This window comes from Salmo salar, chromosome 10 (assembly GCF_965601325.2).
Source record: "Salmo salar chromosome 10, fSalSal1, whole genome shotgun sequence".
NCBI classification, from domain to species: Eukaryota; Metazoa; Chordata; class Actinopteri; order Salmoniformes; family Salmonidae; genus Salmo; species Salmo salar.
Genome location: NC_138300.1, coordinates 16296953 through 16324846, shown reverse-complemented (window position 1 = coordinate 16324846; position 27894 = coordinate 16296953). Strand labels below are relative to the sequence as shown.

General features: G+C 41.3%; 3 protein-coding genes across 5 annotated transcripts in view; 1 reads left to right on the top strand and 2 right to left on the bottom strand.

Moving 5' to 3' along the window:
- Positions 1-10881, top strand: part of apc2 (APC regulator of WNT signaling pathway 2) — a 38287-nt gene extending 27406 nt beyond the window's left edge. Inside the window, exons 11-15 of the mRNA XM_014216037.3 lie at positions 21-160; positions 277-354; positions 513-629; positions 764-978; positions 2736-10881. Coding sequence (XP_014071512.1) covers positions 21-160; positions 277-354; positions 513-629; positions 764-978; positions 2736-8331 — 6146 coding nt within the window. The 3' untranslated portion in view covers positions 8332-10881. The remainder of the gene's footprint in view (positions 1-20; positions 161-276; positions 355-512; positions 630-763; positions 979-2735) is intronic.
- Positions 10882-11902: 1021 nt separating this feature from the next.
- On the bottom strand, positions 11903-13395 carry c10h19orf25 (chromosome 10 C19orf25 homolog). Its single transcript, XM_014216039.3, has 2 exons — positions 12909-13395; positions 11903-12378 (listed from the first exon to the last, which is right to left on the bottom strand). Exons 1-2 carry the CDS (start codon positions 13054-13056, stop codon positions 12194-12196), a joined length of 333 nt encoding a protein of 110 aa, XP_014071514.1. The 5' UTR covers positions 13057-13395; the 3' UTR covers positions 11903-12193.
- Positions 13396-15557: 2162 nt separating this feature from the next.
- Positions 15558-25917, bottom strand: LOC106613602 (receptor expression-enhancing protein 6). Of its 3 annotated transcripts, none has more exons than XM_014216032.3 (7): positions 25588-25916; positions 24226-24319; positions 23950-24088; positions 23390-23558; positions 20905-21050; positions 17230-17273; positions 15558-16400 (listed from the first exon to the last, which is right to left on the bottom strand). In XM_014216032.3, exons 1-6 carry the CDS (start codon positions 25718-25720, stop codon positions 17232-17234), a joined length of 723 nt encoding a protein of 240 aa, XP_014071507.1. In that variant the 5' UTR covers positions 25721-25916; the 3' UTR covers positions 15558-16400; positions 17230-17231. The 3 variants fall into 3 exon arrangements, with proteins under 3 accessions (XP_014071507.1, XP_014071506.1, XP_014071509.1); XM_014216031.3 differs by having other exon boundaries at positions 17230-17276; positions 25588-25915; XM_014216034.3 differs by lacking the exon at positions 20905-21050 and having other exon boundaries at positions 17230-17276; positions 25588-25917.
- Positions 25918-27894: the final 1977 nt, after the last annotated feature.

Genomic DNA, 27894 nt, shown 5'->3' with positions numbered 1-27894 from the left:
GCTGGTGTGTCTCTGTTTAGGGGGGTTGCAGGTAGTTGCAGAGCTAATGCACTTGGACCAGGAGCTGTACGGAATGAAGAACGATCCCATCAATATGGCGCTTCGACGCTACGCAGGCATGGCGCTGACAAACCTCACTTTCGGAGATGTCGTCAACAAGGTAATGTATCATGAGAAAAGCATTGTAAAAACTGAGAGGGATACATATTTATCCCAATTGTAAGAATATTTTTTTATTCAAGATAAATGACTTCTGTCTGACCTCTATTTTACCAGGCCACTCTCTGCACAAAGAAAAGCTGCCTGCAGGCCATTGTTGCCCAACTTGCATCTGATAGTGAGGAACTACATCAGGTACAACATGGTTACTACTATCCTAACTACTTGAGAATGTTTTATTTTTGTCAACATTTCAGGACCACGAGACATTACTCTTTTCAGTTTCAGTGGTTTAAGTCAATGTTTCCAGTACCACATGGCTAAAGAGGTTATATCTATTTTTCCCCTCACAGGTAGTGTCCAGTATTCTGAGAAATCTGTCATGGCGTGCAGACATCAACAGCAAGAGGGTCCTTAGAGACATAGGGAGTGTAACAGGATTGATAACATGTGCTCTTCAAGCCACAAAAGTAAGATCATACCGAGATGATGTAATCGATGCATGGTGGCAATTGTAACCAAAGCAATAACCAAAGGAAACAATGGCAAAATATCTGCACAATTCTAATCTCTAATGCAATGTAAATGTAAAATCCCATTTTAGGAATCCACTTTGAAGAGCCTCCTCAGCGCTCTGTGGAACCTGTCGGCACACAGTCCTGAGAACAAGGTGGCCATTTGCTCAGTAGATGGGGCTCTGGGCTTCTTGGTCAGCACCCTCACCTACAGATGTCAGACCAACTCACTGGCAATCATTGAGAGTGGAGGTGGCATCCTGCGCAATGTTTCCAGTCTTGTGGCCACACGGGATGATTACAGGTATTTACTTAAATTGAATTCTACTGTATATCAGTGCAGTTCAATAGTTATTGCCATACAGTTGAAGTCGGAAGTGTACATACACCTTAGCCAAATACATTTAAACTCCGTTTTTCACAATTCCTGACATTTAATCCTAGTAAAAATTCACTGTTTTAGGTCAGTTAGGATCACCACTTTATTTTAGGAATGTGAAATGTCAGAATATAGTAGAGAGAATGATTTATTTGAGCTTTTATTTCTTTCATCACATTCCCAGTGGGTCAGAAGTTCACATACACTCAATTAGTATTTGGGAGCATTGCCTTTAAATTGTTTAAAAACTTGGGTCAAACGTTTCGGGTAGCCTTCCAAAAGCTTCCCACAATAAGTTGGGTGAATTTTGTCCCATTCCTCCTGACAGAGCTGGTGTAACTGAGTCAGGTTTGTAGCCTCCTTGCTCGCACACGCTTTTTAAGTTCTGCCCACAAATTTTCTATGGGATTGAGGTCAGGGCTTTGTGATGACCACTCCAATACCTTGACTTTGTTGTCCTTAAGCCATTTTGCCACAACTTTGGAAGTATGCTTGGGGTCATTGTCCATTTGGAAGACCCATTTGCGACCAAGCTTTAACTTCTTGACTGATGTCTTGAGATGTTGCTTCAATATACCCACATAACTTTCCATCTTCATGATGCCATCTATTTTGTGAAGTGCATCAGACCCTCCTGCAGCAAAGCACCCCCACAACATGATGCTGCCATCCCCGTGCTTCCCGGTTGGGATGGTGTTCTTCAGCTTGCAAGCATCCCCCTTTTTCCTACAAACATAACATGGTCATTATGGCCAAACAGTTCTATTTTTGTTTCATCAAACCAGAGGACATTTCTCCAAAAAGTACGATCTTTGTCCCCATGTCCAGTTGCAAACCGTAGTCTGGCTTTTTTATGGAGGTTTTGGAGCAGTGGCTTCTGCCTTGCTGAGCGGCTTCTCAGGTTGCGTCGATATATGACTCGTTTTACTGTGGATGTAGATACTTTTGAACCCGTTTCCTCCAGCATCTTCACAAGGTCCTTTGCTGTTGTTCTGGGATTGATTTGCACTTTTCGCACCAAAGTACATTCATCTCTAGGAGACAGAACACGAATCCTTCCTGAGCGGTATGACGGCTGCATGGTCCCATGGTGTTTATACTTGCGTACTGTTGTTTGTACAGATGAACGTGGTACCTTCAGGCGTTTCGAAATTTCTCCCAAGGATGAACCAGACTTGTGGAGGTCTCCAATATGTTTCTGAGGTCTTGGCTGATTTATTTTGCTTTTCCCATGATGTCAAGCAAAGAGGCACTGAGTTTGAAGGTAGGCCTTGAAATACATCCACAGGTACACCTCCAATTGACTCAAACGATGTCAATTAGCCTATCAGAAGCTTCTAAAGCCATGACATAATTTTCTAGAATTTTCCAAGCTGTTTAAAGGCACAGTCTACTTAGTGTATGTAAACTTCTGACCCACTGGAATTGTGATACAGTGAATTATAAGTGAAATAATCTGTCTGTAAACAATTGTTGGAAAAATTACTTGCGTCATGCACAAAGTAGATGTCCTAACCGACTTGCCAAAACTATAGTTTGTTAACTAGAAATGTGTGTAGTGGTTGAAAAACGAGTTTTAATGACTCCAACCTGAGTGTATGTAATCTTCCGACTTCAACTGTAAATATCCACAAAATTCATTCTAACATGCTTGAATAAGGATTTTTTCTCTTTCAATTCAGGCAAATCCTCAGGGACCACAACTGCCTCCAAACGTTGCTTCAGCACCTGCGCTCTCACAGCCTGACGATTGTGAGCAACGCTTGTGGGACCCTCTGGAACCTCTCTGCCCGCAGTCCCAAGGACCAGGAGCTGCTGTGGGACCTGGGAGCAGTCAGCATGTTGCGCAACCTCATCCACTCCAAGCACAAAATGATAGCCATGGGAAGTGCCGCAGCTCTACGGAACCTGCTCACGAATCGGCCCCTCAAGTATAAGGATGCTGCGGTCATATCCCCTGGTTCCTGCATGCCCTCGCTCTACATGAGGAAGCAGAAAGCACTGGAGGCTGAGCTCGATGCAAAGCACCTTGCTGAAACATTTGATTCCATTGAAAAACAAAGCAGCCCCAAGCATCCAAGCATCAACAAGCCGCTGCGGCATATCGAGAGCCTGGCAAAGGATTATGCATCTGACTCAGGCTGCTTTGACGATGATGAGGCCCCTAATGTTTCCAGTAGTCTGGATACAGGGAGTTTCTCCATGCTCTCCATGTTCCTGACCAATTCCAACTTTCTTCAAAACCAGCCTCGCAAGAAGGACAGTGAACCGGAGAGAGACGTGGAGCCACCACAGACAGAGGATAAGAGGCTAGCGCCTCCAGAAGACGAGGTGTCTGTTGCAGCAGGAAAATTAGCAAAAAAGATCACCAACACTGTGGCCAAGATTGATAAGCTCGTGGAGGACATTACCATGCATACATCTTCAGAGGACAGCTTCAGCCTTAGCTCAGAGGACCATTTCGCAGACTGGCCTTATGGATCAGATGAACTCCATGAGGCCCGGGCCAAGTCATGCTCCCCCTGCCGCCTCTCTGATACCAGCAGCTTTGCACACAGAGAACGTCTAAACAGAGCCTATGCTCTCTTACGTCTCAAAACCACCCATGCAAGTTTGTCCACTGACAGTCTCAACAGTGGCAGTACCAGTGATGGCTATTGTGGTAGCAAGGACAAGATTAGGCCCTCAGCGAGATCAGCAACAGCTCAAAGACGACCTAACAAGCTTGATCTTAAGGTGGCCCATCAAGAATATCTTAACATCAGAGCTCATGTTCTCAATGCGACAAGTCCGATCGATGTGCCAGAGAGAGATTCTGTGGACAACAAAGAGGTTCAATTGCTTGAACTAAATAGCACAGAAACAGAGAAGAGCCAAGAGCTGCCCCCGCACACACCAGCTAGTGCATCAACTAAACTCTCTTCTGATGTCAGCATGACTTCCATAAAGCTGTCCCCTTCCTACCAACATGTCCCTCTAATTCAAAGTGTCACTAAGTTTGGTGTTGCAAAAAGTGCCATCAATGTGCAGGCAGCTCAAGCAATGAGGAGACAAGCCTGGGTCCCAACTGTGATGACTGGAGGGAGTTTAGGCAAGTTTTCTCCAATGAGCTCTGCTAGAAGTCCAACCATTGGCCCAATGGAGACACTGCAGAAGTATTCAGTGGAGAACACACCAATCTGTTTCTCCCGTTGCAGTTCCCTGTCCTCCCTCTCCTCTGGTGATGGAGCTCTTGACGGACAGAGTCAAAGTGAAAATGAATTGGAGAGTGACTCATCACTTGAGATCATTGAAATGGAAGATGGGGATCTGGTCAATAGGGAGGAGGAGAATGAGACCCTGGAGGATTTAAGTGATAGCCAACTGCTAGTCACTGATTCAAAAACCTGTCTGAGCATTGGGTCTGATCCTATTGAAATTCCCTGCCCCACCAAACGTGAAAAGGTGTTCCTCAGGGGCATATCACCAGGCATACTTGAGGACAGATCACCTTCAAGTTCATCAGAGAACTACATCCATGAGACCCCACTTGTGATGAGCCGTTGTAGCTCAGTCAGCTCACTGGGTAGCTTTGAGTCTCATTCAATTGCCAGCTCCATACTTAGTGATCCATGCAGCGGAATGATCAGTGGAACCATAAGTCCAAGTGATCTTCCTGACAGTCCAGGGCAAACCATGCCCCCCAGTCGAAGCAAAACCCCATGCTTTGCTGAATCAAATGGACCAGAAACCCAAAATGCTGGGACAGCAGGGCAGTGGGAAAGCAGCTTGCGCAAGTTCATGGAAATTGCAGACCTTAAGGAAAGGATCAACTTACCTCCAGATTTGGACACCATGATCTACTTTACAGTGGAAAAACCGACAGAGAACTTTTCATGTGCCTCCAGCTTGAGTGCTCTACCTCTTCACGAGCACTACATTCAGAAGGATGTGGAACTGAAATTGACTCCCTTACTCCAGCAAAAGGACAACAATCCATCATTCCCAAGGGCTCATGGAGATAGAGATGACAATGAGCATCCTTCTTTTATGGAGCAAGGGGAGAGATATAGTGAGGGCAATTCAGATGATGATATAGAAATTCTCAAAGAATGCATCAATTCAGCAATGCCCTCCAAGTTCAGGAAAGTAATGCCCTCCCTGATCTCCACTTTACCCACCCATGTTCTAAACTCCCAAACCAGAAAACCTATACCTGTTTATATGATGGTTCCTAACAATGCCAATCAAATGTGCTCAGGGAGAAGGATTGTGATGCAACAAAAGGACTTATATCTTGATGATTCATCATACACTGATTCTGCTGAGGGCACCCCTGTCAACTTTTCCAGCACGACATCGTTAAGTGACGAAACACTTCAGTACCCAGTGAGGGACAAGGGGGCAAAAGATTGGAAGGTTAGAAGTATGAACAAACAGGAATTGTTGGATCAAGAGGCAAAGAGAATTGAAGACCTTCGGGTTTTCTCGCACTTCCACAAGCCCACTAAAATTACCAGTCAGACTGACATACCAGTCAATCAAATGAGCAGGTCAATCAAACATGTCATTCCCACTCAAAGAGTACTGATGCAGAGCAAAGAAGTGGCTGATAGAGTGGCTAATCAGAGAAACCGTGATCAATCACCCAATCAACAAAGACAAAAGCATGGACAGGTCCTGACAAGGAAACTGGATCTACCCATCATAAAGCCAAACACAGAGGGGAACCAAAATCAGAGAGCACTAGAGGGAAATAAGGCTTTTCAGTCCATGCACCATCCAACACCTTCAGGGGAAGCCATTTACTGCTTGAATGATGACCAGACAGACAAAGAGGAGGGAGTGATGAAAAGGACAGGGAGAAAACAGATGAGAGAGTCCAGCAGAAACACTCTCTCCCGAAGTATGACTAATATTGGTCGGATTGACAATTCCCAGATAAGACCCAAAGGCTTTAATAGGATCAAGCACAAACTAATCATGGAGGAAACACCCCCATGTTACTCTCTTAGTTCATCTCTTAGCTCTTTGAGTGATGCAGAATTTGAGGAACACCAATCAAAATCTCAGCAAGTATGGGTGAAAAACAAACACAACAAAATATCTAACCAGGTCCAACAAACAAGACCAATGCACATCCACAATCAGTATGAGGAACAAAGCTCACCAAGCTCAGTCAGTATGGATTCAGAGGATGATCTTCTGCAAAAATGTATAACATCTGCAATGCCCAAGCAGAGGAAGAAGCTCTCTGCAAGAAAGAAAGCAGAGAAGAAGCAGAAACAAAGAAACGACATGCAGAAAGTGTCCGGTGGATGGAAAAATGAACAAGACTTTGACAGTGACGATATAGCATCTGACAAAGACTCAGACCTCAACAGTGTTGAATGGAGAGTAATACAAGAAGGTGCTAATTCTGTTGTCACGAGGTTACAAGCATCAAAGTCTCAAGAACATTCCTCTGAAGAGACTGAATCAGTCCTCTCATTTATGTCTGGATCTAGCTTTACGCCTAAAGAAAAGAAGATCTTTAAAGACAAAAAAGCAAACAAACCACTGGACTTTAACCAACGTAAACCAGTTCCAAATCTGCCAGTGGTCTTCAGAGGTAGAACAGTGACATACACGCCTAAGAAAGAGACAAATCTTTCGCAAAGGCCGCCTCCTAATAAAGAATCCCCCAAAACAGATGCTCCAAAGAATCCAAACCTTGCTCAACAGAGGTCAAAGAGTCTCCACCGTTTGGGACAACCCCTGGACTCCACACAGTGGTGTTTGCCGAAAAGAAGCTCAACGCCACCTCCGAGGATACCAAAGAGCTCATCCTCTGGATCATCTCAAAGCTCTACTCCATCGAGACAGCCACAGAAGAAAATAATCTCCCCCTCACAAACAAGTAAATTTGTTCCCCAAAAAGATACCACACCAGCAAGTAGTCCACCTGAAAGGAAGGGACGTTCCACTGTTCCTTCAAATCAGAGCCCAATATCTCCAGGACACAAAACACAGAAGTCACCCGTCCGAATACCCTTCATGCAGAATGCAGCAAGACAGTCCAGAACTCTATCGCCATTGGTAACCAATCAACCCACAAGTATTAGCAGACAAAACAGTCAGGTGGCTGGAAAAATGATCCCTCCAGCCAATCGTTTTGACTTAGTCCGCATGACATCTACCCATTCAAGCAGCAGCGAGTCTGACCGCAATGGGTTCCTGAGGCAATTGACCTTTATCAAGGAATCGAAGACAAGGATGAGACGTGACGTTTCGTCCTCACGCTCTGTGCCTACCTCGCAGCACGTATCGCCCAGAAAAGCAATTCCAGGTGCTCCTGCAGTCTTCCTATGCTCATCTCGATGCCAAGAGCTAAAGGCAGTTGCTCAGGGACCAAGAAGGATGCAAGGAAAGGGCCCCGGGCAAAGGCAAGAGCCAATGCAGGAGCAGGGGCTTCAAAGGCAGACTGTGACTCTGTCCAGAGCCTGCTCTAGTGACCGAGACCTCTCAACAAGGCGTCCAGCCAGGAGAACCAGCTCAGAGAGTCCCTGCAGGGTACCTCCGAGAAACGTCTCTGCAACCAAGCAGCAGGCAAGAGACAACATCAAGCGCCATTCCTCATCGCCCAGCATAAACATACTAAGCAGAGTAACCAGCCGCTCCTCCCTCCGCTCCTCGTCCTCCGACTCAAGTGGGCGAGCCAAGAGTGAGGACGATACAAAGAAGAAGCAGCAGAGAACTGGATCACACCTCAATGACAGAGTCACCTGGAGGAGGATTCGGGATGAGGATGTGCCTCAAATCTTGAAGAGCACTCTGCCATCTACTGCATTGCCTCTGTTGCCTGTTCCTGAAGGGCCAAAACCAAAACCACCAGCACTGCCAAGGAAACTGCCGACCATTTTACTTAAGTCAAGAAAGACGAGCGACGCTACAGTCCAAACAGAGGATTTCTCGTCCAACAAGACCAACTCAAGCACCTCTCCAACTGTTGAGACAGCTCCAATCATCTCAGAGGAGGCAGCGAGACTAGCCCTCCTTAGAAAGATCAGCATTGGCTCCGGCCAAGATGGAGACTCTGATGGATCCCTAAAGAGTTACAGCACAGCATCCTCTGGAAACACTCACTCTGTGGAAACTCACACAGGTGGCGTCGGCCATTTCCGTCAGAGCTCCCCCAGCAAGGCAGTTCGGGTCACCCCATTCAACTACATACCCAGCCCCATGGCCTGCTGCCTGCAAGACGCACAGAGCCAAGAAACAACAATCAATGAGAAGTCATGTGAAAAATCTGAAGCCTAGTACCTACTACGTAGTACCGTATGTAATTCTGTACAATTGAGATGAGAAAAATCCTACTGTGTTCCTGATTGAAACTAACACAAATACTTGTGTATATCAATCCTTTTACCTCGGGTATTGAACCTTCTTTTTCCTCACTGCATCAGAAACATGTCTTCAAAAAAGAACACTTGTCATTTCAAATCATCTGATCCCACATGTCATTCATACAAGTTGGATGTATGCATTAAGACAGGACTTCATTGGATAGAATAACACTATCCTATATTTAGAGAGGAGTTACGGAGAGTAGCCTAATCTCATACAAAATGCACATTTTTGTACTTTTTGTATTTGTATATAAACCATTGCTTGTTAGAAGATTAGTGTAGACATGACAACATACAAAAAATACAATTGTCTGTGGATTTCAAGACATACAGCACCATCATCAAAATGAAGGAACAACCATTATTGAAAAACAATATGCAAATCATTGAGTGAAAACCCAGCTGGAAGACTTGTGTGTTTTTGAAAAGGTACTACTGTGGCTCCAAACTTATTTGAAAAAGACTGTTGAAATACGTCAAAATATGGACATAATATTATGTAAAGTATTTACTATGTACCCACATGTTACTGCTTCGCCTTCGCCACACTATTTACTACTGAGGATACCACACTGTTAGCCTTCACTTTAGAACCACTGCAGGAATTATTATTGCCAATAGTTAACGTTAAATAATCAGCACTGCTGGAACACTATGTTATGTGTATTCTGTCTTAAAAGCGGTATTGTAAATGCATGCAGACCAATGTTCCCTCTAAACTGAGCGCATGCGCAGCCGTGCACCTCCTCCAGGACTGCCACGCAGAAAAAAAGCCCGGTGGCTCAGAGATTCAAGAGTTTGAACTTCACTGAGTTCACATTATATAGAGCAACATTTTCTGTGATCGAATCAACATTATATCATCTCCTTTGTAATGCAACAAACCAATAGAAATCCAACTTTGCAAGATTGAGTGTGTGATTTTGTTGTAGGCAGAGCCAGAGCGCAACGGAGTAGATTTCTATTGGCCGGTGTAGCCCACGAGCGGTCTGTCAATCACCCACGAGTGAATGCGCTTTTCAGATCAGAGCCGCGCGAGTGGACATTTGTTGATTTTCTTTGCTAGTTAGCGAGTTATTAGCCCAGTTATAGATAATTATAGGTGAGCAATGAAGAGTTACTGCTTCATACAAGAGCACAAAACGTGTAGGCTACATTTCAAGCTTTATTTGAAAAGCCTGTCAGGTTTTAATTAAAGGGGCAGTGTTGTATTTTGAGACGGGCATGAATATGCACATAAACCAATAGGAAGAGGGGTAGCCTACACGGTCTAATTCGCTGTATGGTAATAATAATTTATTTAATTTTGTAAAGTGCTTTCTTGCATCATATAACACAATACGATGCAATTTACAGTCACCTGTTTTACCCATGGTGCTACAGAATAAGTAAAAAAAAATATGAATTAATGTCAAGCCCTTCATAATGTAAAAACGTTTTTAAAAAAGTCTCATGCAATGTAGGCCTGCATTGAACATATAGGCTACTGTAGGCTATTTCATAGAAATCAAAAGCTATTTCCATGTGAATGTTATGTGAGTTGCGCCATTGGTTTTGTTGGTAGGCCTACATTATGCTCAAATAGCCACAATAGCCTATTGGTTACTGTCTAAAACTGTAAACACACGTCAGAAGATGGACAAAATTCTCACAACATTCAAGTTTCCGCTCACAAGACCTAAAATTTGATTTGCGCAGCGCACCAAAAAAAATGAGGGAACATTGGTGCAGACATGCAGTAGAACTCTATAAGCTTCCCAGTGAGCAAAAACAACTCTTTGTGTTGCTCCTTACAGCATGCTAAATACACCTGTATTACACCTGTTAATATTGTAGATGTTGAACTAAAATTAACTTCTCCTCAGTGGCATTCTTCCTTATTTAAAAAGACCAACTTAAAATAACCAGCCATGGGAACAAACATGCATTTCTTGTCCATCTCCATTCTGGATCAAGTGGCAGTGAGAACATGCCATGCTCATTGATTCTAATTGTAGATGAACAGTCTGAATGACTGTATTTCAACTTAACAGCTGTAAATGCCTTTGTCTATTGAATGCTATGACATATGTGTTTGCCTCTAGAATCACGTAAAGTAATCAGAGAGCAGGTACTGTACAATATGGTGTGAAGGTGGATAATGGTCGTTAAGAAACAACTGTTGGGTTCTACACAAGAGTACACATACAGAAATTATTCTGTAGAAATATTTACAGAAATGTGTTAATATCCGCTTAAACGTCTTGCTGTCAGTAGTGATAGGTCAAAGAACTCGAGCATAAAGACCTTAGAAATAAAAATGCATATTCTCTGTAGTTGTAACATCATCTGTTCATATGTTCTCTTAACTAAGAGATGTAACCAAGACAACTCGATTGAGAGAAGTGCTTGACAGAAATGAAACTAATCTGGCGTGATTTCCATGGAATTTAAGAGCTGTTTATTCTCATTTAATGTACAATGTTAAGAGTCGGTCCCGCAGGTGCCCCCGAGCCGTGGAGAGCATGGTGTGCCGCCAGGGGGGGCGACCACGGGGGGCCAGCTTTGAGTAGCATCCCGGCGCCGGAAGGCGTCGCAAGCGGGCAAGCCGCCCCTTTGTCACAATGGCCATTGATAATGTATAAACAGCCCTTAAAGACTAGTAGTGACAATGGAGTACATAGGAAAGTTGTCAAAGATCAAGACAGTATTCTTGAAATCTTTTGTATAGGTTCTTACAACGGAAATGTTGTATAATGTATGTTACGAATCAGATTAAAAGATCCAAGGTTGTACACCATGAATGTCATAGACCTTGTTTATACCTGGCATTAAATTACGTAAAGTTAGATTCAATGCTTGAAAGCACCGGAAAGATTTGTGAACGAGTCTAGTGAAATCCCCTCCCAAGGTGGAACAGAAAGCCGATTTGGATCGGCCATGACTCGGAATTGGAATACTGTATTAGCAATTAGGTATCCTGTGAGACCAGTGTCATTTTGATATTACTCACTTTGCTACAACTAGGATAGGCTAAATTAAGTTTGACCATGGGGTGAAAGGAAAGAAGGATTATAGCAGATCAGATATGGGGTAGAAGAAATCTCATGCCATGTATGAACAGGGCCATATGCAAATGGTACCATGTGATATAGGCCAAGGAATGAAAGTCATCATAATACATTTTCTCATCAAATAAATTGTGGACGTGTATCATTTACCTGGCTGACTTAAAGCTTCATTTGACTTTTTCTTGAATATATCAAAGCAATATAATATGAGCTTTCAATTATATCGACTAAACATGCATTCATGCCAATGAAATGTGGACATAGCCTGACAGTTTTCTGAGCTAATTAAGATAAACAAATATATAGTCTACACTGACATGTACTTGATCATTGTATTAACTACATAATGACCTTTAAGTTCAAATATAACATTCATATGAGCCGTAGCCTGACTCCTGCACATGTCAGTGTGATTGAACATTAAAAACCAAGTTATATTTGTTCACAAATAATTATTTTATTAATTGTCATTATAGAACATGTAGACAATACACATAACTAATTTGCTTTAACATTTCGTGAAAAGTCACATCAATTTATGGAGACAATTTTCAACTCCAACAATGATTCAGAACAACAATATGTTATGTCCAATTTCTATTTTCTGCTATGAGACCCTCCTCTGCGAGATTGAGGTGGCATGACTCAAGGAAGCCAAGTTAATTCCTGATTAATCTGTTTAAACTGAGGTAATGTGCTCCCCCAGCCCTGAGTGAAGACTGGTCAGAGGGCTCTCCCTTTGACCTCGGCAACACTGATCTCCAACTGCTCTTTGGCCACCCACAGTTCCTCCCTCTGCTGTACAAGTTCACCTCTAACCTCCTGAAGCCGCTCGTTCATCTCCAAGTACCTGCGGCTCTGAAGGTACTTTGTCTCTGCTTCATTGTCTGAGGACCCCCTCTTGGCATCTGTGGAAGGGGACAACATCCAGTTTAGTTCTATAGGTTTGTTACAGCATACAGGCTGTCTAATCAAGAAGACCATTTGCTGAAAGCTCAACATTACATTAGGTGAAATAAAGTGAAAGTGTCTGTTTGAATTCACAGTATTAAGGCAGGCTACCATGGCAATGAACAGGCTACTTAAAGGTAGACTCAGCGATGATGTAGATGCAGAATGTAAACATAGCTGGTAAATTTCCGAAACAACTGAAGCGCGAGGTTCAACCTTTCCTCGCTGTTTTGGTGCTACTCGTGTCAACGTAATTTCACTGAGCCAACCTTTAATGACTTGCCACCTGTTTGACTGATGAACTGGGGTGTTTTCATAAGTAGGATTCTTTGCCGTTTACTCTAGGAACTAAACGAAAGCAAACGGAACGAAACGGGAAGTGACCTAACCGAATTTGTCCTATAGAAACTCGTTTTCGTTGTAAAATATTTTGCAACGGAATCAGACGAATGAATACAACCCTGATTCAAAGGCGCTTAGTGCGTACCTTGGTTGACACCTTCCAGGACGCTGAAGACTGGATCATTTGAAAAGGCTCTGTTGATGTCCTCAAGAATTTGCTCCACAGTGGGCGGATCTGGTCGACTTGGAAGTACCACTCGCTTCTTATTTTTGGCACCCATGCTGATATTCATTCTGCAGAGCGTACTATATGGAATAATGATACCGTGGAATATTATGTCTATACATGTAGCTAGCTACGAAACAGTTTGCATCAGAGTCCTGTTGTCAGATCTCCTAAGCAAGCCAATGGTGTTGCAGGGTCTTCTAAACGTACCACTTCTCTGTTGGTAGCTAACTGAAGACTTTCTACGGTGCAATTTCACCAAGCTGTCGGGCAAACGTCGCTAACTCTACATACAACATAACTTGTAACAATATTCATAGCTAGCTAGCTACAAAGGTAGAGGCAAAACAACGGATTGTGCGTGGAGCCGAAGTTGTACGTCATTCGTGTGAGACGGACACGTCATTGCTCATATTTTTATTATTTTTTTACCTTGTTCGCTGTATTTTTAATCCTATTTTTTTATCAAGAAAAAAAAAATCATAATAATAATACATTCAATTGTATTTATTGCCCTCGTGCAATTTAGAAGCCGTTTTTGATTGGGGTTGAACCAATAATGACGATGACGACTAGAGAGCACCCTTTCCTCTAAAATGCTTTTGCCGAGTTCAGGCGCTAATCGGAACTAGGAAATGTCGGACATTTCCGATTTTCTAGTTCTGACAAGCAGACGCCGCGTTCAAAACTCTCGTACTGCCGATTTCAGTGCGGTCAAAACAACTGGGAACTCAGAAAGAAACAAGCTCCGACTGGAAAACATCGATTTGAACGGTCTTTCAACTCGGGGGCTCTTAAAAAAAAATATATATATATATAATGTAGAATAGTCTGTATACATACAAGAAGTACACAAATAGACAATGATAACATGCTAGGGGGTACAGCAAATTACAGATTATACAAAGACCTTAAAAGAAGCACACACATTGATTGTTTTAACAACTTTCTTATTAGAAGAATGTTGAATGGTCTTATTGTACTTCTCGAATTCCTTATAGAAAACACGGAAGTGTTTTTTTATTAGAGAATTTACATTTATGAATATGACATTTTTCCATTAGCACAATTATATGAGGTAAAATAGTGTTTCTTTATCTTTATTATGGTTAAGGAAACCGAGCAGTACATTCTCCCATAACAAACAAAAGTCATCAAGAATATTAACAATTATAAAACTGAATATCTTTCCATAATTGTTTTACATGTAGACAATGCCAAAGTAAATGTGAAACTGTTTCTGGATGCTCAACACAAAAGTACAATCAATGTTAATGTCTTTTTTTGAGTTCCTTCAGGTAATGATTCGCAGGGTAATACTTATGGATCATTCTGAAAGAGACCTCATTGACCTTGTTAACAAGCAAGTATTTGTGTGGTAATAACCAGACTTTTTTCCAACAGATATTAGTGACCAATGTATTCCAGTAACTTGTGACATAAGGAATGGAGACAATATCCCTTTGAAATAAAGCACGTATAGATCTGTTGTTCTGAGGGAGGAAGGAGAAACATATTTTCCCTATTGGAGAGTCAACTGGATTAAGCGAGGGTAGGTCAAGAAGGTGAGGTCTGGCTACACCTCTACATAACATGAGAGTTCCAGATGGAATAGCATCAAAGACTATGGCGAACTCTCTAGGCGTTACAGGGATATTGTAACGAGATAAAAATTCCTCATAATTGAGTGACAATCCTTCTGCATTAAAAAGTTGACTCACCAGCAGGATATGATTATTGAACCAGTTCTTAAAAAATAACGACTTTTCTATACAAAATGTCCTTATTGTTCCAAATGAAATACCTATGCGGGGAAAAAATGTTTATATATTAACGACCACGCTAAGAATACTTCTCTATGAAAAGCATATCATTTTGCAGGAATCTTATCAATGTTAGTTACAAAGTAATATAAAATTGAGGCCACCAAAATGGGAAAAGATATAATGAAGGATGAAATTCCAAATTTAAGTTGGATTCTTTAAAAAAATATTTAGTCCAATTTATCTTAAACTTATTATTCAAAGTAGGAAAATCAAAAAAATTGAGACCGCCATATTCATATGAGTTCATAACGACAGATTTCCTAATATAATGTGTACGATTTTTCCAGATGAAGTTGAAAAGCACCGGGTCAACTGTTTTACCTATTTTGTTGTCAAGATATAAGGACTGGGTTGCATAAGTAAGTCTGGAGATACCTTCAGCTTTAGAAAGCAATACTCAACCTTTCAAGGATAAATCCCTCTGCAACCAATGGTTCAACTTCTTTTTTTTTTTCAATAATAGGTATACAATTTAATGAGCATCTTTCCTGTTGATCCTTAGATATGGTAATCCCAAGGTATGTTACTTTTTCCTTGACTGGAATATTGCATATAGAGGGTCTTTTACAGCAAACAATTCACACAATTCTTTTTAGAGCTCTGACTCATCGACCGGAAGATCACTGACGTCATGATTTGTCACGTATTTTTCAGAGTTCCCAGTTGCTTTGAACGCGGCATTAGTTCCTTTGATCCATGCCAAAGAATCAGTGATCATCATAATGACAAGCAATACACTGAATAAGAAGAGGACACTTTTATTGATACACAAGGTACAACTTACTTTACGTCCTTTTGAGAGTACAACATATGTACATGTATAATAAAAGGAATAAAGGAATGTTTTTGAAATAACTTAATTGCATAACTCATGACGTACCATTTATTACCCTTTCTCCTTCAACTTAAATGATTGGTTAAATACACAGTACTAGTATTTACCATTGGACAATATCACTAGGATTCTAAGACCCAATGTATTTCTAACTTACAGTAGAGGTATGTGTCAATTTCATTTTCATATGGCCTAGATCCGACTATACAAAACTGTTACAAGACACAAAGAGAGAAAAACATGTCCAAAAAGAAACAAAGAACAACGGTGAAAACTAAAGCAATGAAGTCCAAGACCAGAACACTGTGGGCTATTGTTGAAGCATTGAGCCCACACACTCCTGCGGACAAGGACACGGCATTGATTGTAAACCAAAGATCAGTTAAATTCAGTTACTCTAATCAGGTGATGAGAAGGTCAAAATATCAGACATTGCATACCATTCAACTAACCACCCACAACCTTGCGGATGTGAAGTGTTTTTCAGTTGCAATGGTTTTGGTCGATATAAAGCAGAATTTTACCTTGGTTATGTTTTTTTCCTGTCCCGTTATCTGTCTGTGTAATGGTATCCCAATCTCTGTCAGACTTGTGTCATTGTTTTCCAATCATAAGTATTAGTGGTTCAGCAGTTTGCAAGTCAACATGGAAACCCGAAGTCTTTCTTGTGAATCTGGCATGGTTTGGTTTGCTGTCATCAGTAGTACCATCACTGAGACTTGTCTTGGTTGGATGCCTCTACCTGTTGGTCTGTAAAGATAATGAAATACACTTGCTCAAAGTTCACTCATAGTTGCTCATATTTCACTCGTAGTTCACAAAATAAAATGTATGACACTCAAAGTAGTTATGTCAAAATGACATGAGAAATATAGGCACAGTATACACTCCCCTTCATATGTTTTGGACAGTGAAGATACCATTTCAAATTTGGTCCTATACTCCACCATTTTGGATTTGAGATCAAATGTTTCACATGAGTCCACAGTACAGAATGTCACCTTTTATTTGAGGATACATATCTGTTTGACCATTTAGAAATGAAAGCACTTCATGCATCTAGTCTCCCCAGTTGAGGAAGTCATAAGTATTTGGACAAATTCACATAAAGAGGCAATCTGCAGTTGTTACATACATTTTTGGACTTATAAATGAATGATATGTTCCCGTTGATTCTTGAAGAAATGTACAACGTTTGCTTCCCTGTCCAAATACATATGGAGGGGAGTGTACAGAAAGTAGACGGTGCCCATATCTTTCTCATTCATTTGGGAAAACGGCATAGCTGGATCTACACAACAAATGGCATGGGACATGGACTCATACGACGTGAGACGAATTTGGAAGTCGAAAACCATCTGACAAACTTTAGTAATGAACTATTCCTTTAGGAGGTTAGAGCACTTGGTTTATGCAAATAGCAATCTATGCCACCAGATTCACCCACTGCCCACAAAACCTTGTGGTTGACCAGGTGAATACAGTGAGTGATACTGTATACACACACACAGTGTGACTGTGTGACACTTACATTTACATTTGTGTCATTTAGCAGACGCTCTTATCCAGAGCGACTTACCATTAGTCTACAGTGGGTTCAGTGTAGATCAACTCATTGATCATCTTCTGAATAGACATGGAATAGGAACAGACACGACAGTGAGGAAGAATTACTTTCAAAAGAGCTTCACAACCATATTATGAAAGGGAAGCACAAAGCAGTGGGAAGCATACATTTAGAATCATTGAAATATCGGCTAATTGGCTGATGGTCGACTACCTCTTTTCACAGTTGAGGTAATGCCTGCTGTAGTGGGTCTAGAGGAGGGAAGCCTAGCAGAATCTTTAATCCAGCCATGTGTTCTTCTCACAAGTCGGATTTGCTGACTTACATCCTCGTTTTCATTCTTGAGAAAACAGTTGGCGAGGAGAGCCCTCAACTACAGACTTTGCCATCTGTTGCTGTGCTAAAATCTCTGACAAAACATTTTGAAAGCTTATTTTGTGTTGGAGGCTGTGCTTTCTACTGCATTTCCTCCAACAAGACACTCACACAATTAAACAATAGACCCAGATTCCAAGCTTGCAGAAAGCGACTATGTGAAAATAACTAATGGCAGCTTTATCAGTATCCATTGTCTACAGATTGCATTGGAGTGGGATTAGTTAGTTAGCACCCATTAACTTCCACATGACTGTACAGAGTATCAGTTTAGGAATGATCCCACCAACAACATTTACCAGCCAGAGGAGAGAAAATAGTGGTCCACAGTGTGAGTGAGAGGTTTGACACATGCTCCATAAAATACATAGCTGTATTCTATTTTGATGACATGCATTTCAAGTGTTGGCACTTTCAATCACACTGTGTTGTCACCTTCTGTTGTTCAATTAAACCATTGAATTATTTCTGACAAATAATAGCAATCAAATGAAAAAAAAAATAAGAGTTGATACTAGCTACTAGAATGAAGGAGTGGTTTCTTAGAGGCTACAACAGGGGTTACAGTGCCTTCAGAAATGATTCACACCTCTTGACTTGTCCCACATTATGTTGTGTTACAGCCTGAATTTAAAATTGATTAAATTTAGATTTTTTTGTCACTGGCCTACACACAATACCCCATAATGTCAAAGTGGAATTATGTTTTTCATAATGTTTACAAATTAAGAAAAACTTTAAAGCTGAAATGTCGAGTCAATAAGTATTCAACCCCTTTGAATAGGCAAGCCTAAATAAGTTCAGAATTAAAATGTGCTTAACAAGTCACATAATAAGCGCAAATAGAGTTTAGCATGATTTTTGAATGAATCTCTATACCCCAAACATACAATTATCTGTAAGGTCCCTCAGTCGAGCAGTGAATTTCAAACACAGATTCAACCAGTGCCATCCGTTTTGTCACCAAAGCCCCATATTCTACCCACCACTGCGACCTGTACGCTCTCGTTGGCTGGCCCTCGCTTCATACTTGTCGCCAAACCCACTGGCTCCAGGTCATCTACAAGTCTCTGTTAGGTAAAGCCCCGCCTTATCTCAGCTCACTGATCACCATAGCAGCACCCACCCATAGCACGCGCTCCAGCAGGTATATCTCACTGGTCACCCCCAAAGCCAATTCCTCCTTTGGCCGCCTTTCCTTCCAGTTCTCTGCTGCCAATGACTCGAACGAACTGCAAAAATCACTGAAGCTGGAGACTCATATCTCCCTCACTAGCTTTAAGCACCAGCTGTCTGAGCAGCTCACAGATCACTGCACCTGTACATAGCCCATCTGTAAACAGCCCATCCAACTACCTCATCCCCATTCTGTATTTATTTATTTTGCTCCTTTGCACCCCAGTATCTCTACTTGCACATTCATCTTCGGCACATCTACCATTCCAGTGATTAATTTCTATATTGTAATTACTTCACCACCATGGCCTATTTATTGCCTTACCTCCCTTATCTTACTTCATTAGCACTCACTGTATATAGACTTTTTTTTCTAATGTATTATTGACTGTATGTTTGTTTAATCCATGTGTAACTCTGTGTTGTTGTATGTGTCGAACTGCAGTGCTTTATCTTGGCCAGGTCGCAGTTGTAAATGAGAACTTGTTCTCAACTAGCCTACCTTGTTAAATAAAGGTGAAATAAAAAAAATAAAAAACATAAAGCCTATGGAGGTTTTCCAAGGCCTCGCAAAGAAGGACACCTATTGGCAGATGAGTTAAAAAAAAAGCAGACATTGAAAATCCCTTTGAGCATCGTGAAGTTATTAATTACACTTTGGATGGTGTATCAATACACCCTGTCACTACAAAGATACAGGCGTCCTTCCTAACTCAATTGCCGGAGAAAAAGGAAACAGCTCAGGGATTTCACCATGAGGATGGATCAACAACATTGTAGTTATTCCACAATACTAACCTAATTGACAGAGTGAAAAGAAGGAAGCCTGTACAGAATAAAAATATTCCAAAGTATGTATCCTGTTTGCAACAAGGCACTAAAGTAATGCTGCAAAAAATGTGGCAAAGCAATTCACTTTTTGTCCTGAATACAAAGTATTATGTTTGGGGCACTCTCCATATTTCCAAGCATAGTTGTGGCAAAATCCTAGAGGACAACCTGGTTCAGTCTGCTTTCCAACAGACACTGGGAAAGGAAAGGACAATAACCTAAAACACAAGGCCAAATCTACACTGGAGTTTCTTACCAATGAGACAGGGAATCAAATGATATGAAATCAATGAATGTTTCTGAGTGGCCGAGTTCCAGTTTTGACTTAAATCTACTTGAAAATCTACGGCAAGACCTGAAAATGGTTGTTTAGCAATAGTTGTTTAGCAATTGTCAACAACCAATTTGACAGAGCTTGAATGATTTTTTAAAGAATAAATGGGCAAATGTTGCAAAATCCAGGTATGAAAAGCTCTTCGAGACATACAGTACCAGTCATAGGTTTGTACACACCTACTCGTTCAAGTTTTTTTTTCAGCACCCCCTGAAAAATCATTTTTAAAAAGGAATAAAAAGAATACAAATATATATTTTAGTAGTGCTCTGGGCCTTTACTAGTCCGTTCGCAGACCGATATAGGTGTCTGTAGCACGGGTAAAAAAAAAAGGTGCAGCACTCTGAAACATCTTCCCGCTGCTATGGAGACATACCCAGAAAGTCTCACAGCTGTAATCGCTGCCAAAGGTGCTTCTATAAAGAATTGGGGCGGCAGGTAGCCTAGAGGTTAAGAGTTTGGGCCAGTAAACGAAAGGTCACTGATTCAAATTCCTGAGCCGACTAGGTGAAACATCTGTCGAAGTGCCCTTGAGCAAGGCACTTAAGCCTAATTGCTTTTGTAAGTCGCTCTGTTAAATGTCTAAAATGTTAAATATATTGACTTATGAAAATGAGATATCGCTGTATTTCATTTTCTATACATTTTCAAAAATGTCTAAAAATTTGTCTTCACTTTGTCATTATGGGGTATTGTGTGTAGATGGGTTAGAAAGAAAATCTAGTTAATCAATTTTGAATTCAGGCTGTTACACAACAAAATGTGGAATAAGTCAAGGGGTATGAATAATTTCTGAAGGCACTATATAGACAACACATACTCTAGGGAAACAACACACAGCTAACATGCAAACAAACTAATAGTGAGACTATATTAGCTTAGCTGGAGCAGTATTAGGGACTAACTAATGGCAATCAGGAAATCAAGTAATAAAGAGTTTGTTACAGAAATAAAGAGTTTGTTTTACATACAGCTGATTCTGATGTGCTGAGTAAGCCTTTGGCCCCTGATGCATCTGATGTGCTGGGTAAGCCTTTGGCCCCTGATGCGCTGGGTAAGCCTTTGGCCCCTGATGCTTGTGGCACTATAGACTTGTTTTTCACCAGTGATTGAAGGACTGAGGGACGACAGGAAAGATAGAAAGAGACAAGCCCCATGCAAACAAAGATACATGACGGTTCCTTCAGAAACAAGTAAGCGATCTGTGCACATGAAATTGCAAAAGCAGTTGGAAAGGATGTATACAAACAATCAAGGCTGAAACACACATGCATGTACACACACACACACACACACACACACACACACACACAAACAGACACACACACACACAAAAGTTTCTCCGTTTTTACTGAAACTTAAATGGATAGCAATATTTAGGCTAATTTGTTTATTCTGTATACTTTGCATTATTTTCACAGCAAGAATGCATTCTTTCACAGATTGAAAATAGCTACCTCTATTTATATCAGCTGACCTGGTTCCTGCCATCCTTCCGTCTACCTTTTGTAAGCTGTCTATGACCTCAGTTGACATCATTAATCCCTACTGGACCATTTGCCAGCTTATGAAATCCATCACTGGTGTGACCTCATAGCTAACGGCACATGAAATATATCCTCATTGTTTTCTCAATAGATGCCGTAAAGAGTTCAAAGATACTCAACCAAAACAATGGAAATGACATGGAAACGTGTGGGGGAAAGATCCTGAATATCCTCATTGCCCCCAGCAAAATTAGCCTACTGATTATATGTACATTTCACACTACGTTGAGGTAAAAATCGGAGTATAATGTTCTTATGGATGTCAACCCCAATACACGTCCATGTCATCGTCACCAATCAACTGCATTACAGTTAAAAACGACTGACTACCACCACCCATATCTGTATGCTAGCTATGCTACCAGCTTATATATGATATAATCCGTTTCCACTGGCATTGATTGCTACAGTGCATTTGGAAAATATTCAGACCACTTGAATTCTTCCACATTTGTTACGTTACAGTCTTTTTCAAAAATTTATACAATTGGTTTTTTTCCCCTCATAAATCTACACACAATAAATACACCATAATGACAAAGCAAAAACAGGTTTTTAGAAATGTTTGAAAATGTATTAAAAATAAGAAACTGAAATATCATATTTACATAAGTATTCAGACCCTTTACTCAGTACTTTGTTGAAGCACCTTTTGCAGCGATTACGGCCTCGAGTCTTCTTGGGTCTGACGCTAAGCATCTCTCTGTACTTTGCTCCATTAATCTTTCCCTCGATCCTGACTAATCTTCCAGTCCCTGCTGCTGACAAACATCCCCACAGAATGATGCTGCCACCACCATGCTTCACCGTAGGGATGGTGTCAGGCTTCCTCCAGACATGACGTTTGGCATTCAGGCCAAAGAGTTCAATCTTGGTTTCATCAGACCAGAGAATCTTGTTTCTCATGGTCTGAAAGTTCTTTAACTCCAAATGGGCTGTCATGTGCCTTTTACTGAGGAGTGGCTTCTGTCTGGCCACTCTACCATCAAGGCCTGATTAGTGGAGTGCTGCAGAGATGGTTGTCCTTCTGGAAGGTTCTCCCATCTCCACAGAGGAACTCTGGAGTTCTGTCAGAATAAACATTGGGTTCTTGGTCACCTCCCTCAACAAGGCCCTTATCGCCCGAGTGCTCAGTTTGGCTGGGTGGACAGCTCTAGGAAGAGTCTTGGTGGTTCCAATCTTATTCCATTAAAGAATGATGGAAGCCACTGTGTTCTTGGGAATCCTTCAATGCTGCAGACATTTTTTGGTACCCTTCCCCAGAGCTGTGCATCGACACAATCCTGTCTCTGAGCTTTACGGACAATTCCTTCGACCTCATGGCTTGGTTTTTGATCTGACATGCACTGTCAGCTGTGAGACCTTATATAGACAGGTGTGTGCCTTTCCAAATCATGTCCAATCAATTGAATTTACCACAGGTGGACTCCAATCAAGTTGTAGAAACATCTCAAGGATGATCAATGAAAACAGGATGCACCTGAGTTTAATTTCGAGTCTCATAGCAAAGGGTCTGAATACTTATATAAATAAGGTATTTCTGTTATTTATTTTTTATAATTAGCAAAAACCTTTTTTCAATTTGTCATTATGGGGTATTGTGTGTAGATTGACGAGGATTTTTATTTATTTAATCAATTTTAGAATAAGCATGGAATGTAACAAAATGTAAAAAAGGGGAAGGGGTTTGAATACTTTCCGAACGCACTGTACATTCTCCAAACATGCTTACAAGGACATTTTGGACATTGGTAAATAACCTACTAACGTATTTCAAAACAGTTTGTAGGAAACGACAACACCCTAGGAAAGTCGAAAATAAGATAATACTTCACTTTAAGGTGTACATGAAATGCATTGGGGCTAGGAGCTAGCTGTTTCTGGACTGGTCCGTCAGGGGCCTCTGTACCTTCTCTGGTGACGGACTCGGCTGCGTTCATTGCCTTCCCGCTGAGGTCATTGACCATGCTGTCCACGGTGGCCTCGTGCTTGAGGAAGAAGGGCCGCACCACCCGGTTGTACAGAATCTGAGAGCCGTTCCATGTGATGGGGGCCATGCACCACAACAAGAACAGGCACTGACAAAGAGGGAGGGAAAAAAACAAGAACATGATTGACACATGTTGAAGGGCACCACATACTGCCGTAACCACATAAGCAAAGCATGACACCTCCATGAGCCCAATAAAGCATAAATACAGGTGTTTGATCACCGGTATTTCACAGCATACCGTGAATTTATTGACATGTACTTATGAATGTTTAAGTATAGCAAGCTTATAATAGCTTGTTAATTGCTTATTAAGTGTTATATGCTGCTATATTCCGTAGCCTATAGTGATTTTGAATTATATTGTAACTGTAAGGTCAGTGGTTGGTCACAATGAGTGAGTTGAAGCAGTTTTCAGTTTGCTTAGGATATAAGGCACACAGTCCGTCTGTATGATACACATCTGATTATCACCTTACCTTGAAAGCATAGTAGAAAGGAAACCAGTAGAGGAAGATGTCAGAGAAGAATTCTGCCAAACTGAAGATTCCGTAGACTACCCAATAGGTCAGCCATTTTGTGTCATCTTCTTTGTTTGTGCTCTCGATGGCTTTGATTCTACATGGAAGAGTGGAAACAGTACCCAACATTACATAGCCCTAATTGAGGTAAGGTACTACATAACATAAAATGGCAACACATAAACGGTCTAGCTTAAACATATAACTTTAAAGCTAGTTTGCTACTGTTCTTACGAGTAATATGCAGGATACACAAATCCAATCATGTTACAGAGGAGGGAGGCGCCATAGCCGTACACCAAATACAGTCCCGTCAGAGACACTGCACCTGTTGATAACACAAGAGACATGACGAGAGGTCAAGCATTACACTGCACAAAGATCCTAATCAAGCAGTGCACTGCTACTTCATGAGAATGTAAGTAGTCTCGGGGAAATTGCGAGAGGAGTCTCATTTAGAATGTCATGCAAAATGCATAATTGTCTCGATAGCAACACATAACTGATTTCATAATCCTGGAGAGAGAGAGAGAGAGAGAGAGAGAGAGAGAGAGAGAGAGAGAGAGAGAGAGAGAGAGAGAGAGAATGCCATGTAACAGCTGCAGAAGAAACATTTAAGAAATTATAACTTGAGAATAGTCCAATCTACAAAAGGATGTGTTTGCCAGTGATGATATACTTACATCGCCTACTCTCATATTTAGGACTACAGGTGACTACAGTTGTTCTATGGCATTGTTGATTCCTCGTTCACCTCCACACCCAGAGACAACTCTCTAGTCTCGTGCATGCTTGTAGCGATTCATTCCATGTCGAATAAAACAGTATTGAGAATTTGCTGGAAGCAATTGTGGGTTCACGGAAGTATGTGGGTATCATTGGGCACCAGGCACGGGTAACTACATCATCACAACTGAACCCATGGCACAAGGGCACATGGCTCTCTATGGTGGCGCTGTCTAGGGCTAATACCAACATGTGACATGGAACATGGAACAGTATACAGTAAGTGCAACCCACTGGTATGGACGCACTCCTTGCCCATGCCTTGCCAAAGTCCTCTGGAGGGTGACAATGAATCATTCAACATAACGGACAGTCTGAAACTACCAAGACGTGGCACTGTGGTTGGATTTGTGACAGTGAAGTACCTGAAGGAAGTTTGCTTGTTTTTGTTTACATACGGTAATTGCAGTAGTATGTTCAATTATAAATACTGCACCATTCAAATATTTATGTTCCTAAAAATCTAATGAAAATAATCTTTCATTACAATATTATTAGGTAGATCTAATATTTATAATTTACACAATGTAGGTAGAGGTACATCTGAAGAGTGTGCGTCTAAAGAAACACACCTGTTGGTCAATACCAAACTGTGCACCATAGCATAACCTACTTATAGGCCTTCCAATTGGCTGCAGTTCGTGTTCACAGCAAGGACTACAAGTGTGCCGCGCATTCGACGAATGTAGACTTCCAATGAATTAATAGCCTACAGGTTTCCACCTTTGACATAATGGTATTTAAACATGTACATCAAATTAGCATGACATCAAATGCGTCCTCCGAATAGGCTACACAAAAATTACATACCTACGGCAATAATTTTTTTCTTGATTCCCGTTTTCTCCTCCAGTTTTCCAAGGAAATCTGTCACCATGTTTTTCTCATTTAGAAATTTATCTGCGCGATCTCGAAGTTTGTTAAGTACTTCTGAGATACCCATGGTGACGTGACGGGTTACAGAGTTCGGAGTTTCTTAACGCCAAATTCGAATAATAAACATATAAATAAACTATATTTTCCCTGTGGAAATCTGAGTCCTCGTGCAGTTCAAATCCGCTGACGGGACAGATTTCGTCTCCTTAATCCGCTTTACTGGAGAGTCCCCCGGTGCGTCATTTGGCGGCGGAGAGGGAATGGTCAAGGATCATGACTGGCTAGAAGGAAACCAATAGGAATACAGATTATAATTATCTGAAGTTGTACAGTGCCAAATTCCAACAGGCGTTTATCTGCTACACTGTATACATTTCAACAGGTAAAACAGCCTATATGGGTGTGTGCCTATAATGTGTCTATATTTCTAACGGGAATCATATGTGTTGCTGTGTAGAATTTATTAGGATGCCCAGCAGGTGTCAGTGTATTCATAGTGATCCCTCCAGGAGTGTAATGAAGTTGCCCTTAGACAATGATCTAAGGTCAGTTTTGCGTTCACACAAATTGTTACGTTTAGTGAAAGGTACACTTACGCCTCCCGAGTAGTGCAGCGGTCTACCAGAGGCGTCACTACAGACCCGGGTTCGATCCCGGGCTGTGTTACAACCGGCCGTGATCGGGAGTCCCATAGGGCGGCACACAATTGGCCCAGCGTAGTCCGGGTTAGGAAACCAATAGGAGGAATACAGGTTATTCGACGTCAGTTAAAGGGAGGGTTTGGCCGGGGGGCTTTACAACTAGGCCGTTATTGACTTGCCTAGTTAATCAAATCAAATCCAGTGCCTAATTACAACTTTAAATGATTTCACACAGGCTATGTTTAAAAGTTGAAATGGTTTTAAAAGTTATTAAATCTTACACAGGCTAGTATCAAACTTTGCTTTGGCCGGGGTCTTGTAAGCACAGTAGGCACGGTGATTTGAGCTATCCGATTGGCCAGGACAGTATGCGCACTCGATTTAGCCACAGATCTCCCGGTCGGCAGGGTAGGCGGAGTTTGTCATTTCAGATTTCAGATAAGTGAAATGGTTAAAAAATGGAACACTTTCACGGTGCGTAGGGCTTCTGAATCAAGTGCACTTACTGGCAAGAGCTCAACACAAATACAAAAAAAGGAGTGCAGGCTTTTATCATTGGCTTTTGTACAGAAATGTTTGATGATCGACAAGGAATTAACATATGATTAACGTATGATAAAATATAGCAACAAGCCTGATGTGTTTATTGATTATTCTGTGAATGACAGCCCACCTACACGGAATTCAAAATGATTGATTGGCTGTTCTAAATGATTACTTTCATCAGTCACATGCACCTAGTGGGGCTATAATGAACATACTGTAATACAAGTTTGTAAACATAACTGCATGCTGTACATATGACAATGATTTTAACACTCCTTTTCCCAGGCATCCAGTGCTGTTCTTATAGCAGTAGGAATCTATGCCAAGGTTGCCAAAGAGAAAAGTCAGGCATCAATCTAAATAATAGGTAGTGAAATGTACATTTTCAATGGCAAAATAAACTCAATGATGGGCGACTATTAAATAGGTGTGTGTGTTTTGCCACAGATGTTGTGGACACTGACCACTGACCCAGCAATCTTGCTGATCATCGTTGCCTCAATGTTTAGATTCACCTTCTTTGGGCGTTTTGGATCATTGCACAATCGAAGCTGCCTACTGAAGACAGTGAGTCGCTCCTTGCTTAAGACCATTGTTTACAATATCACTGTGACCTAGCCATACATACAATATTGCTTTCTGTATATTGGAAAGCCATAGATAGACGATGGTAAATAGTAGTACCTGTAATTATCTCAACACTGTAGTTGTCTTTATGGTCATTGCAGAAAGTAAGTAATGCCATCATGTCTTGCAACTGTCCTAGCCTACTACAAGGTTGAAATATCATTTCTGTTGTCCGTTTTTAGGGATATTGATGGCAATCCTCCTGCAGATTGCAGCTGCAGTGCTTGGATTCCTATTCACTGACAAGGTAATGTTAGGACCCTGAAAGCCGGTATTTTGCTGAGAATTGCATCCCCAGCAAAGCCAAAGCAGAATTTAATTCTCTGCATGCCACCATTTAGAATAAAAGTTCCACCAAAATTAAATGAATTTGCTTGTAGGTATCAGAGATCACTGAGATGTTTTCTGATGTTCTTTCAGGTTTTGG